At 34.7% G+C, this 15,497-nt stretch overlaps 1 protein-coding gene across 6 annotated transcripts in view; it reads right to left on the bottom strand.

Annotated features, from left to right (window-relative positions):
* PCNX1 (pecanex 1) overlaps positions 1-15,497 on the bottom strand; it is a 170,712-nt gene that overhangs the window by 86,899 nt on the left and 68,316 nt on the right. For 4 of the 6 annotated variants that reach the window (XM_046647811.1, XM_046647814.1, XM_046647813.1 and 1 more), the window contains exon 8: positions 9,667-9,851. The exons of the other annotated variants lie outside the window; for them this stretch is intronic. In XM_046647811.1, coding sequence (XP_046503767.1) covers positions 9,667-9,851 — 185 coding nt within the window. The remainder of the gene's footprint in view (positions 1-9,666; positions 9,852-15,497) is intronic. 6 annotated transcript variants of the gene reach the window in all.

Here is a 15,497-nt window from a genome sequence, read left to right as displayed (position 1 = left end):
TGGCAAAACACTGATAAAAGACAAGAGAAATTAATGCGATTCTCTAACTTGTCCTAGCAATAAAAATCCTTGCCATATGACACAGAGTTAAATGCATGAAGACTGTAAATCTAGCACTAGCCTAAGAAACCCCTATTTGGTTCTTGATCTCTCACTCTCATTTTACCTGTGTGTCCTGAAAGGAGGTGGTTACTAGGAGGACAATCGTCTGGAGGGTTTTTCTAAGTCTTCCAGTACCAACAACACAGGAGGCCTGATTTCCTTCTTTGGAGCCTACCCCACTCCCCGGCACCCCTGCCCCCATTCATTCTGCATCCTCCAAGCCTAATCTTGATCCAGTGTCTTAGCCGACTTCTCATTTTTCTAGTATTACTCTTAGGCGAGGGAGGGGCTACAAGAGCAGAGATATGAATATATTATTATACTTTTAAGAGAGAAAGCCTTTAAGGCTAGTTCCAATTTCTTGGATAGCACCCCCCTTATTATCATGAGTAGTGACTAGAAGTCTCTGAGGAAATATGAGTTTTCAAGCAGACAGAAATGACTCAATTTACTGTGGCTTATAGGTTAATGGACTTGTTTCTCCCTAGACCATGGGTTAGCAAACTTCTTCTGTAAAAGGAAAGATAATAAATATTTTAGGCTTTGTGCACCAGACAGCCTCTGTTGGAGCAACTCAAGTCTGCCACTGTAGCATGAAAGCAGCCATAGAAAATACAAAACAAATAAATATTTATTTTATTCACTATATTTATAAAAACAAGTATCAAGCTAGATTTAGCCCTAAGGCTATATCTGCCAACCCCTGTTCTAGACAAGCCTTAGCTTCTAAAACCTCTCTAACTCTTGTTCTACAACGAAAACAAGTCACTATGCTATTCTTGTAATTAAAAGTTTCAATACTGAGAATCAGTCCTTCTTATGGGAATGTGCAACACTGTTAGGTTTTTAGAACAGGAGAATAAGGCAAAGGGCAGCTGTAAGAAGAAAAAGGCTGGTTTAGAAGAGAGCTTTTGAGGACTAGTAAAGACAGACAGATGTCTCTAGCGGTTGGAACAGTAAAAGGGATTTATTTACTGACTCGGCCACTGTTCTCTGGTTCTGACTTAACATGACATGCCTTAATCCATTGTTAAGTCTGCACTCCCACTGCCTAATCCCAGTCAGGGAACCTCCCAAAAGTGCATGAATGGAGTTCATATTCTGCTATGATTTCATCATCTGTCACATTTTCTTTCAAAGGGACAAGTCCTCCTTATTTTGGTAAAGTAATCCATAACAGTGATATTGATGACATTACAACTGGTCAGGTAAACAGAAAGGCAAGCCACAGAATGGGAGAAAATATTTGTAACTTGAATCTGACAAAATAATTGTATCTAAAATATCAAAAGGACTCTTACACTCCAACAAGACAACCCAATTTTAAAGGTGAGTAAAAGATTTGGACACAACTCACAAAAGAAGATATATGGATAGCCAATAAACACATCCAAAGATACTCATCATCCTTAGTCATAGGAGAAATGTAAATTTAAACCACAATGAGAAACCATTATACACTCATTAGGGCTAAAATGTAAAACGCCAACAAGAGGAAATGTCGGCAAGAATGGGAACAATGGAACTTGCACACACTGCTAATGGGAATGTAAAAGCACTTCTGAAAAGTTTAGAAGTTTAATTCACGATAGCCCAAATGTGGAAACAACACAAACATCCATCAACAGATGAATGGATATGCAACATACAGTATGTTCATACAATGGAATAATACTCAGCACCAACGAGGAACAAACTACTAACCCATGCAACAACATGATGAATCTCAAAAGCATCACACTAAGTGCAAAACTAAACACAAGAGGCCACATATTTTATGAGTGCATTTATGTGAACTTCTAAGAGAGGGAAAACTATGACATAAAGCTCATAGTGGCTGCCTGCAGCAGGGGCGGAGGAGGGACGGACTGCAACGGGGCACGAGAAATCTTTTGAAGATGATGGAAACGTTCTGTATCTTGATTCTGGTATTTCACAGGCGTGGACGTCTGTTAAAACTCATCAAACTGTACATGTCAAATGGATGCAATTTATCATACCTAAATTATTTATCAATAAAATTAATTTAAAAACAAAGCAGAAAATAAAAAGACTGGTCAGTTAAGAGTATAGGTAGATAGCTGAAGGTGAGACAGCACGTAATCAGTGAAATTCCCAGAGGATATTAGTCAAGATTTTGGAGAGTGAGTGACATCTGTTGTTTTGTTTTTGTGTTTCATTTAAAAACACTATGCATGGATGATTCAAATGTAGTACGGTATATAAAATGAAGAAAGCTCTCCCCTCCCCAGAGACAGTCACTGCCAAGAGCAGTTTCCGTGTTCTTCCAAACAACTTTACCCACATTTTGTCCCAGACAAGTGGATCACTCTCCTCATACACACGTTCTAAAATTTATTTATTTTGCTTACTATATAGCCTAACTTTTCACGTCAATAAAACAGATGCATCAAGTTCTGAACATTACACTATGTTGATGTACCATCACCTCTTTCAGAGCTTCTCTAGTAACAGACATTTAAATGGTTTAAAGTTTTTCAAAATTACAAACAATGCTACAATGCATATCCATGTACATATATCTCTGCATGTTTGTAAAATGTATGGATTAAAAGATAAGGGCATTTGTGGTCTATAGTTCTAAACTGCCCTCCAAAAATGTTCTATCTTTTAGTTGTCTATTTCTCCCAATCCTTTCCAACAATGGACATTGCTATGCGTTCAACAGACAAAAAATATCTCACTCCTGTTTTCAATTTGCAACTTAAAAAATTATGAGCAAGGGGGGCTGGCCCCGTGGCCGAGTGGTTAAGTTCGCGCGCTCCGCTGCAGGCGGCCCAGTGTTTCGTTGGTTCGAATCCTGGGCGCGGACATGGCACTGCTCATCAAGCCACGCTGAGGCGGCATCCCACATGCCACAACTAGGTGGACCCACAACGAAGAATATACAACTATGTACCAGGGGGCTTTGCGGAGAAAAAGGAAAAAAATTAAATCTTTAAAAAAAAAAAAAAAAAAAAAAATTATGAGCAAGGTTGAGCTGTTTGTCCATGATTGCAAGCTCCTTGTATTTCTTTGAACTCTCAACTTTTCTAGTAGGTTACTGATCTTTACTTATTGATTTGAAATGCTTATTGTCTTATTGTGGCAAAAACTGATGACTAACCTCCAGCACTCATCCTTTCCTTTGTCATTATTTATTATCCTTTATTATTTATTGATAGGATCTTCTCCACACTGAATTCCATCTGGGCATATGTCCACCTAGTTAGAAACATCTCCCAGCCTCTCTTGCAGCTAGAAGTTGCCATGTGACTATGAATGGGCCCAGGGCAGGTAAGAGAAAGTGCCAGGCACATTTCCCAAGTCACAATCTAAAAGATAAAGGCTAGCTGTCCTTGACATTTTTTTTACAGCCCTCCCCCTTCCTATTTTCAGGGAAATGCCAACAACTGAAGCAGTCACTATGGACCAGGCAGGGAAGCCACATGTGGAAGACAAGAGAACCAACCCATCTGCTAGGGATGGCTCCCAGTAGACTTATGAGAGGAAATATAAACTCCTCTTTTATTTCACCCGTAATTGGCGGGGGGGGGGGGGGGGGGGGCGGGGCATCTCTCCATTCAATAATCTAACCTATTATCCAACTAATGCATGTATTAATCAAGTTTAATTTAGAATCTTAAGAATGTTAATTTTAGAAAGCGGAAAATCTAGTCTAGTGCGTCACTGAATTCTTTACAGCACAGACTAGCAAGAGACAATTAGATATTTCAACCAGTCCCTGTTATCTCCTGTAAAATTCCTAGAGCAGTTCACGCATCCAAACTTTTAAAATAATATGCCAGTAGTCTTTCCACAGTAACAACAATAAACCTCTCAGCATTATCCAGGAGACGAGTGTTAGAGTAGATAAAATAAAATTTGCCTAGGTTTATTTTTAATTTATAATATTTGTGGGGATAAAACAGATACTCTCAAATCCTGCCAGATAAAGCGTAAACTGGTACAAGCTTTCTGTAAAGCAATTGACAGTATACCTCAAAGTTCCAATAAAGTTTATTCCTCTTGACCAATGATTTCATTTCAACATATTTATTCTAAGGAAATAATCACAGCTGTACAGAAAGGTTTATGTAAAGGATGTTCAGCAGAATGTTTATTATAATAGGAAATATCAGGAATCACCTTGAAGACTAACAATGGAGTTAGTTAACCAGTTAAATAAATTATAATAAATAATAACATTAATAATAATAGCAATGATCATTTATGTAAGTGAGTTACTACTGCCAGGCACTGTTCTAAATGCTTTGCATATTTTAATAGCTATAATCCTCACCATAGACCTATAAAGTAGGCATTATTATTGCTTCCCTTTGATAAATGTGGAAACTGAGGCACAGGGAGAGAACATAACTTGCACAAGGTCACATAGCTAAAAAGTGGTAGAGCTTCGATTTGAAGCCAGGAAGTCTGACTCTAGAGTCCACTACACTATACTGCCTTTCATGTAGGTCCAAGTGATAACATATTACACAGTCACTTAAAAATAAGTTAAAGAACAATTAATAACATAAGGAAATGCTCAGACATGCTAAGTGAAAAAAGCAAGATGCAAAACTCATACAGTAGTACGAAAGTCACACAACATGATCCCAAGTCTGTTTTAGAAAAGTATATACATGTGTGCATGAAAAAAGACAGAAAGGAAAAAATTATAAAATGTTAACAATGAATATCCCTGAGTGATGAGATCACAGATAACTTAATTTTCTTCCTTATATTTTCCAGTATTTCTGAAATTGTATTTCTATTACAAGGATGGGAAAAGCACATTCTCATTTTATCAAAAGGAAGTATAAGTAGAATATGCCTCCCAAACCTCATAACACTTCTTTCGGGGCCAGCCTGGCGGCACAGCGGTTAAGTGCGCATGTTCCGCTTCTTGGCGGCCCGGGGTTCGCCAGTTTGGATCCCGGGCACAGACATGGCACTGCTTGGCACGCCATGCTGTGGTAGGCGCCCCACATATAAAGTAGAAGAAGATGGGCACGGATGTTAGCTCAGGGCCAGGCTTCCTCAGCAAAAAGAGGAGGACTGGCAGTAGTTAGCTCAGGGCTAATCTTCCTCGGGGGAAAAAAAAAAAGAAAAAAGAAAAACAAAAAACAAAACACAACAAAAAACCCCACTTCTTTCTTGTAGATATAATGAAGCATTTTTATTGTCTCAACAAAAATAACTTTAGTTTCACTTATATAGACTTTACATTGCCCTCCCCCGAAAAAAGGAACAAAAGATAGAGTTCAGTATTTTTTGTATTCAAAAACATCAATAAAAAACAAGATCAAGGTTGTTGCAAAAAGAATATAACTTTTTGTTTAGATGAATGAAAATGATTTACCATAGCAAAGGGGACTGGTGTACAGGCTGCAAGGTCCCTTATCACCCTCTTGACTCTGTATTTATAGTAATGAGGAAAAATAGCCCAAAATACTACAGAGTAGCATGTAATAATCTTTAAACACTAAGGACTAATTCCAATAAACGTCACTAAAAGTATTATAAATCATGAGTCTCTGTTTTTTAAAGTAAAAAATTTAAAAGCCTCCAAATCCTATTTCTGCTTAATAATGCACAGCTGCTATAAACTGCTTAGTAAGAGGGACAACAGGGTGCTGCCAGGTTTTCTTCAAGCCTTTTTCTAGAACTGACCACATTTTCAAGTTAATAAATTCTGTACTGAAGCGGATTATCTCAAAGAATACCTTCTTTGTCAATCCTTGTAATGAAACAAAAGAAAATCTTAGGAAAATGAATTCACTCATCACTTTTTGAAACTCTAATACCTTAACGATATTAAGAAAGTTTTAAATTCGTCAAGGGAACACTACCTATGATATTTATGTCTTGATAAACATAAAACTCCATTATCCTGATTTCTCGTCTATATTGTAATAGATATTTTCTCACATGAAAATAAAACAATTTTATATATACTTTTTCAAAGCATATCCTCACCACTGACCACTACTAATTTCATACACGGAAAAAACAGATAAACTTTCCTGTTTTATCTGATCTTAATAGAACATTTGCTCTGAGATCTCACATATTAAGAGTTTAACTATCAACTATAATGGCATATTTCATCATTGTGTCAATTTATTAGTCTTAACTTACAAGACGAGCTGGGATTAACATAAAAACTGAGAAGTGACTGTCAAACTTTATAGAAAAAGCTTAACAGATATAAAATAGAACTTTAAGGCTACCTGAATTCAGAGCCTCTTGTATAACCTTATCTGGGCACTAAGCCACAGCTCATTTTATTTAGTATTACTGCAGTTTAATTCAGAATACACTATGAAATCAACTGATAATAAACAAGTTCAATGAGAGACTGATAAGAAGAAAATTAACCTTTAAGATGTGTGGTTTTTTCCTTTAAAGAGCAACATGTTACATTGAAGGATTCCAGAAATTCTTTGATGGTAATTTCCTTTTCAAAAATGTTAATTTCAAAACTCATGCATCAATTACGTCATTTGAACCTTTATCTTAACTAAGTTTGCAGGGAAATAAAGTCTATAAATAAGAAAGGAAACCAGGGGCTGGCCCAGTGGCGCAATGGTTAAGTGCGCTCAGTGGCCCGGGGTTCGCCGCTTTGGATCCTGGGTGCAGACATGGCACCGCTTGGCAAGCCATGCTGTGGTAGGCGTCCCACATGTAAAGCAGAGGAAGATGGGCACAGATGTGAGCTCAGGGCCAGTCTTCCTCAGCAAAAAGAGGAGGACTGGCAGCAGATGTTAGCTCAGGGCTAATCTTCCTCAAAAAAAAAAAAAAAAGAAAGGAAGGAAACCAAATTTGTCCCACCAGGTTCTAAATGATAAACTTAGAAATCAGTTCTTAAAATCAATTATGATTAACAATTCTGCCTGCTGAATACAGATGATAAAAATATATTTTCCTCTGCTGAATAAGCTACTAATAAAATCCTTATCATACCATGTTCAATGAACATTTCCACCATGTCTAATGCCACCTGGTAATCTTGAAATGCTGGTTAAAATGCAACAAGGAAATAAGGATTCTCAGGGTTTAGTACAGGAAATGGATGTGGTTATCTATTGTGACACCATGGAGTAAAGATGTAGAAAACAGTTAAGGAAAACCACCTAGGCCTGGAATTAAACAATGCCTGACTGCACGTTTCCTTTAATCCAAAAAAGGCTATTTCTTAGTTTAGAAGTAAACACATAACTACTACATATATATGTGCACGTATACACACATGTATATGGACTCAAACACGCATGTGTATGAGTGTACATATATGTAAGTGTGAGTGTCTATATGTGTATAAGTGTGTACACATATGTATGAGTGTTTTATATAAATATGTATATGTATACATTTTCACATGTAAAAATTGTACAGTTAAAAATTTTCAGTTGAAGAAGTTAAATTTGGAAGGAAGCAATCCTTTGTAAATACTCCATACTTCTAGGAAATATCATGGCTAACTTTAACATATTTGAGTATACAATACCCAAATTCATTCACAGAAAATTACCTTACTACCGATAATTAAAATCACATAGAAAACTAAACATGCAAAAAAAATAATCTAGTGGAATATATTATAAAAATCAGTATCTCTATCAATTCCTTTATGTTCAGCTGCAGTTCATTTTCAGAATCTTGTTTGGCCAACTTCACGTGCTATGGAACAAGAACACACTGTCAATTGCTTGCTTGTTTTGTGCTAATTATTACCAGGCATTTAATTCAGCAGCATTCAGCTACCACAGGCCAAGAACTAGCTATCAGAAGGCAGTTAACACAAAAGTTATAATCCAAATTTCAAGAGGGTATCCTGAATATTCACCAGTGGATGCTAAAGTCACTTCCAATCAGAAGAGTCTTATCTTCAGAACTGTCATTACAGTTCATATGTACGTATCTTCAATAATTTCCATGTGGATTTAGGATAAGACTTTACAGTTAAAGCTTGTTTAGAGGTTTTTTGAGCAAATTAACAGAGGAAATGATTATAGAGGAAAATCATCTGTTTCATTTTATGCTTGATTTGACAAAAGTCTAAAAATCCAAAATGGATCAAAACTAAGCATTTTATTTCAGCTAATCTACTACCACAAACCCAACGGGCAGTGGTGACAGTGATTGTAATTTTATATGCACAAATTGAAAAGTCCTCTGTTTATAGAAACTTTCAGTTAACGTGAGAGAAATATCAATGAAAAGATACTATTAACTGAACATATTTGCAACTAAAAAAGCATCACTGTTTTAAGTCAAAGAAAGTAACTAAACTGAAGTCTACCTTACTCACTCTCTCTCAAGCACCCTCCTTACAAACTCCCTGGCCTCTTCAAACTACAAACCCAAAAGCAAAGGCACTCTAAAAATTAAAATGTTTTATTGCCTTCTCATTTTACTTAGAAATCGCCACACATTCTAATGTTACAAATAGCTTAGATGACCATTTTCAAGTTTCTAGAAGATTTGATTAAAGATGATTATTTTCATTAATATGCATATCTAATACTTATTAATATCTCTCTGTAACTAAGGATTTTTACAAATTGGGAAAAGAGTAAAAAATAAATAGCATATGAAACTTTATTACACCTAATTTGGGTACCTTATACCACATATCCTTCTAGTCAAAGCATTAACTGGATTATCATCTTTATAAATGAAAGGCAGATATAACATGGATAAACAAAATCAGGGTGAGCTAATGCAATGCTTTCAAATGTGTATTTCTGAAAAAGATTTTATTCTTCAGTATATTTACTTAAATTGTTATTAATCTGCATTCTGAGCACACGGAAGCTGAACTGTAAAAAGATATAAAAACTAAAGCAGTATAAAATACTGTCTTTAAGGCACAAAACAGATATTTGAATGGATATGCATCACTGAGGTTTTAAACTATACCACCCCTCTAGGAATTAACTAATTAATAACTTATATTTATACTTATAGGTGTATAAACAGGAAAAAGCAAAAACTTTACAAAGTTATTATTTGATATTAGCATACAGCCATGACGTCCGCTGAGTACTGCATTTAGAATTATAGTAGGTCCTGCTTCAGGTGATGAAGACTGAAGTGAAATAAAGAATACCTAAAAAGAAATATAGATTCTACAGTAATAGATCATTAGAAAGTATTTTTGCCTTTCCTGCAGCACATTCAGATTAACTGAAGGAAGTTAAGGTTTAATGAAAATAATTTTTTTAAAAATCAACATTTTCCCACATGGTACAAGTGCCAAGAAATAACAGAACTGCCCAAATAATTATAAGAGAATACTGAAGCATGAACATTTATTAATACTTTTAACTACCTATTAATAATGAACATGCTCAAAAGAAAATGTAGAATGAGTACAAAGAACAGAAAAGGAAAAGCAAAAGTCAAGTCTTCCTTGCACACAGGGCAAATTCTATGAAAAGTGCTCTTACACTTAGTCCCCAAACGAAACTCTCTCAAGAAAGAATTGCAATCACTGTTACCCATTATCTGCTGATTAAAGTTTTGTATCACCAAGATTACATAAGGCCTGCATACCCAGTTCATCGTGCAAACTGCTGCCGCCTACAGCAGATGCATTGTCATGTGACGCTTCTAAGTGGACACTCCCATTTCTCACCAGCAAGGAGGCACTAGCACTGAGCACTGCAGCCTGGGAAGGGGGGCGGGACTGGACTTTGACCTGGGCTGTGGACTGCTGGCTTTGCTGACCATCTTGAAGGCTAGGAAAAAACATGGATTGGGGAGACATTACAGGGAAGAAAAGAGAAAATAACAGCTAGAATGAAGTCAATACAGAAAACTGATTTTTAAAAAAACCTTTTTCAACATAACCTAAGACAGAGCCAAGAAACTTTGTAAAATATACAGATTATACTGCCAGCTTAAATCTTCTGGTCTTTAGAAATCTGATTCGTGGTGACAAATGCAGTAAATAGTTAATGTATATATAAAGCAATCAATCTGAGACTTTTTTCCACCTCAAGCCAAAGCCAACAAAGTTCTAGTATAAGTAAAAAGAAAGAAGCAGAGAAGAACCACGAGTACATTAAATATATGTGGGTTGTAGCTGGTCCCCAACTGATAAATCCTATTTTTCATTCTATCTGCATTTTTATTCATAACCTTGTAATAACAATTCTAGAATTGTTATTTCAAATATTCTGGCATCTCAAATTCACAATTAAACAAGATTTCTAAGTACTTGAAAGGAAAAGAATTTTTATCAAATGCAACCAAGATGACAATTTTGAATCAAAAGAAAATCACAAACTAGTGCAAGAGAAACAGAAAAACAGTCACTCAACCAAGTGAAACTCAACTGACTGTGGGATGCTGGTGTAAGTCATGAATACACACTACATGCATAAAGTGTTCTTCCGTGAAAAGCCTACAGACTTCTGAAACAAAGCCACAGGCTTTATACAGAAGGTGTCAGTTAACAAACAAGAACTATGTTTCCTTAACAATTTTATTACCTTCTCCAATCTATAAGAGTTTCATTAACAAGGACTGATCCTTTTAGAAAATTTTAAAAATAATTTGGAAACCAGTAATTTTTCAAGGGAAATTAGTCTTTTCTAAATTTTCTAAATACTTAGTATTTTGTGATTATAAATTTATTATTGATTAAAATTTTTTATAAAAATTATCCAAATTACCTAAAATTAAAAAACTATTATTTTCTTAACTTTTTTATTTTATATATATTTTTAAACACTGCAAATTTTAATGTTCTTGGTATAATACTCAAATTTAAACTGATGAAACTCATGAAAACATTCTTAGTATAATTATTTTATGTCATTTTCTACATGATGCTCAATAAAACTCTGCATTCTGCCACTAAAATTACTAGACCTTTCAGGGAAAAAAAAAAAAGAATGCTACTTAGGATGGCCTCATTCAGTTACTTTATCACTTTCATGAGTATCAGCTTCTCTCTAATCCTCTGAATTCATTACAATCGTTTCTCTGATTCCAATAAAAGAACAAACTCATCTTCCACAGACTGTGAAGAGAGCTGTAATTTGAAATAACCATGAAATAAAAGACTAAGTAAAAAATACTGCATATTATTGCTTAAGCCTGTGGTTATGGCAACAGAATACACTCTGGAACTACACTGCCTGATACAGCAGCCACACATGACTATTTTTAAAGAACTAAACTTTTAGTTCCTTAGTCACCATCCATATTTCAAGTGCTCAATAGCCATGCAACACAGCTAATGGGACCACAGCTAAAAGTTACCAGAGTGGGCGGAAGCTAGCAGTCAGCGTCTACCATATTGGCCAGCACAGGTAATAGAATATTTCCACCACCACAGACAGTTCTATTAATCACCACTACCTGGAACGTTTATTTTTCAGGCTTCTTTTAAAGCCAATGAAAAGCATATACTCTAAATAAAGTATGGGGATGTATGCAACATACATAAAAACCAAGTCTGCAAAATGTTGACTCGTCAATGCTTACTGGCATTATTTTTTTAAGCCATAACTACAAAAATATTCATTTAATAACTTCTTTGGACTAGATGAATCTTTGTACACTAGACACAGATCTGGTCTTGGGAACTAATATAATCAAATACATACGCATCTTCCGTACATATATAATAAGTCTGTTAGTCTTCCTCAGAAGCTATCTAACTTATCCACAAACCTTCCAAAATGACCAATTTCACAAGAGAACATTCTGAGTAGTTCAAGTACTACATCCTTTCAGGTTCAGAAGACAAAAGAATTTTACAGAATATATACTCAAATTTTCTATCAATTTCTTCACTTAAAGTCATAAGGGTGTTAAACGGCAGTTAGATATATTTTAATGTGAACATATTTGAGAATATACTAATCTTCAACATCTCCAAATATACAAAAAGGTTTTCAAAATAGTAGGCAATGCATAAAAATCAACTCCAGAATAAAGAAACAAAGGAAATGGCCAAAATCTATGTGGTTTAAATGTAAAGTTTTTGAACATCAAAAGTTAGTCATAAAATTTTTATGTCCCTTGAATTCCTGTTTTCAAAATCCTTCAACAACAACGAAAAAGCCTGAGATTTTTGCAGAAATTCTTAGAAAAGCTATTTCTGGAGGGCTGTACTTCACCTTAAGCTAACTAATACTTGACAAGAATTAATCCTTTTTTACAGTACCAATTATATATCAGAACTACCAGCTTGAGAAAAGGTAGTGACTATTTTATAACGCATCAAAAGGAAAGGTAGAAATTTAGGTCTATAACCATCGCTATCAAAAGCATCACTGACATGCAATCTTTCTAATTAACATTTCTAATTTAAATGATAGAAAAATATAATAGTCTTGGTCTTTCCTTCCCCTGTACCACTTTTTTAGTATTTGTCACATCCTGCCTTATACTGTTAGTTATCTCTGTATGACTCTCCCTAATTAAAAAGTAAACTCTAGGCGTACGATCACACTACTGCTAGGAATCTCCAGATGCCAGAGAATATTCAGAGTGTCTTGAACAGACTGCACGAACATCCAATATCTGAGGGATTCATTCCTGAGCACCACAAAACGATCCCTATGGAGTCCTAATCATGGACCCTCAGTTATTATGATAACCTCATTTAATTACAGATCTTTCAATCTAACGATATTTTAAAAAATAAATATAAGAATACACTACAGCTTTTTCCCTTCTCCAAAATGCACTATTGATTTCTTTTCATTCCAGTCCAATAACTAGAGTTCTAAAAGATATCACATTTAGGGTGATATAAATACAGAACTCTTAACATCAGTATTATAAAATTTGCAAATATTCGTCTTTGCTTTTATCTCTAGTAATTGGGAAGAGCTAGCAAGGGCCTACAAAACCAACCTACAAGGCTAACAATGAAAAAAAACTTTTAAAACTAATTCTGAAACAGGATATTCTAACAAGTATAAAAAATACATACAAATTCTCTTTGTGAGGAAATCTGATGATTCACTCTCAATCCCTGGAGACATATATTTTACCAAGTTGCTTTTTAGACTGCCAATTACTTAAACTATTTATTAAAGTTTAAACTAAGTTAGTAGGTTTTACTAGTATCTATAGAGTAATTGTAATTAAAGTACTACCACATCTATTCCATTTCTTTTTGACAAACAAGTTTTTCAAGTTCTGCATGACCATGTCATCCCATATTTAATTAAAGATGAGATTATTATTATGTAACTCACACTCAGAATTAATACCAATATACTTTACCTGATTATTTTTGCAATTAAAAAAGAAGGTTTTATTACACTGGTGGTTCTCCCAGTTCCTCACACCTACATTTTATCTCAGTGCACCCATGATGAAGTCAGCTATTTAAGATAAATGCAACCTTTGTAACTGGAAACCTCTAAAAATCTACATGTTGACTACTGGAAATCTAGTTTCCAAGAATTCTAAGGTGAGCCCTTTATAAATGAGTTTCACACCATATCCTCATTTGAGTGTTGATATATTTAAAACCCTACAAAAACATGGAGAAATCCTACATGATTGGCTGGAGTTAGAACTCAGTTCTTTAATATTCCACCAGGCAGAGAAAAAAACTAATTTGTCTACATTTGTTTGGTGAGTGGGATCCAGCAGCCTCATTTATAGCAAAGAATAAAAGAATTTTTAAAGACTAAAAAGAGAAGGTTAAAAAATGATTATAAAATATCAATATGGAGTGAACTGGAAAGTAAAGATATCTATGGCAAGAATTATTCAAGGGGCAAAGAAAGAAGAGGTTAGAAAACACAAAACAGCAAAAGTAAAATGAAATGCTAAGCCCTTTCTGCATGTTGGGACTACATCCCAAATCCATCAGCAGAAAGAAAAGTTACTTCAGGGAGCAAAGCAAAAGAGGTAGAAAAGAGAGAGCAGAGGTGGGTTCACAAAAAGCAAAGGTTTCTACACCACATGATTCTTTTAATTGCTGCCTTCTCATTTTTACATTTTAAATATTGGTTTAACTAATCCAGACTACTTTTTATAGAATTACCTATTACTGCAGGATTAATTAGGAACATGACCTACAAAAGATGAAGTTCCTGATTATAACATAAAATCCAGAAAAACAATCAAGTTCTTAAATTCCAGGGGAATATAAAAAGAACAAGATTTTACAAGAGAAGGGGTTAAACTCTTCCAAACTATCATGAATTCAACAGCTGTAAATGCTCCTCATTTTGAATTTCAAATTAAAATGTAGGGAAATAATTTGGATAATGGTGCTTTTGGACACAGAGATTAATAAAAGTATATGGGACAATATACACACTTGCTTAAGAAAGCACATGTAAACTGTTTTTGTATTCTTAAAATAAATTAAAGCACAAATTTTCGTTTTGTTTTTTTTACAGGGAAAGAGTCAGCCTGAGCTAACATCAGTTGCCAATCTTCGTCCCTTTTTTTTTTCCTCCCCAAAGCCCCAGTGCATGGTTGTACACCTAGCTGTAAGTGCCTCTAGTTCTTCTCTGTGAGCCACCACCACAGCATGGCAACTGACAGACGGGTGGCATGGTTCCGTGACCGGGAAATGAACCCAGGCTGCTGAAGAAGCAAGAGCGCCGAACTTTAACCACTAGGCCATCAGGGCTAGTGCTGGCTCAAAGCACAAATTTTTTTAATAGATTTTTATATTTCTAATTCAAGACATACACTCATTAGATTTGACACAATTGAGAATAAAACACTTATTAAAATTTCAATGGAAAATTATTTCCAATATTATAAATAGATGCTTTCTTAATTAGGAATATTGGAAAAAATTAAAATATTTTTTGTTCAGTACACTATAGAGGTTGAAAAATTCAACAAAGATGTACTTACAAGTATATATATATATATATTCAATTAGTCATACTTTACCATAAATTAAATATTTTAGTTCTGTGTTATTTACTAGGTCCTGGTGATTATGAAATAAGATACTAATTTTTAAGCAATACAAAATAAAACATATATTTTAGTGAAATAAAATAATCAAACCGGCTTATCAAGCTGAGGTCAATTATCTGTTATTCCTCAACAAGTTGACCATTCAGTTCATATTCATATTAAATACTATCAAGATGTTGGGAAAGATGTTGCATTAATATTAATTTGGAGTAGGAAAAAAAATGAAATGCTGACCTAAAGCCTCTATTTACATTTCTGTAACTGCCCTAAACTGATTTTTACAACTTAAAATTGACTAAACCAAGCTGATCATTTTGTTTAAATAGCGCAACATAAGGCATGCATAATGCAATAGGTCGCATGCAAAGAAAGCCTAAAGAGCTTAAAAGCATAGGAGAGAAACTGGAAGAAAAACAAAAACAAAGCTATTTCAATGCTTTCTTGAGACTGACAGAACAGGTTAG

Source organism: Equus quagga, chromosome 20 (genome assembly GCF_021613505.1).
Source record: "Equus quagga isolate Etosha38 chromosome 20, UCLA_HA_Equagga_1.0, whole genome shotgun sequence".
Classification (NCBI taxonomy): domain Eukaryota; kingdom Metazoa; phylum Chordata; class Mammalia; order Perissodactyla; family Equidae; genus Equus; species Equus quagga.
Note: the sequence above shows the minus strand (reverse complement) of the source record. Positions and strands in the feature narration are given on the sequence as shown.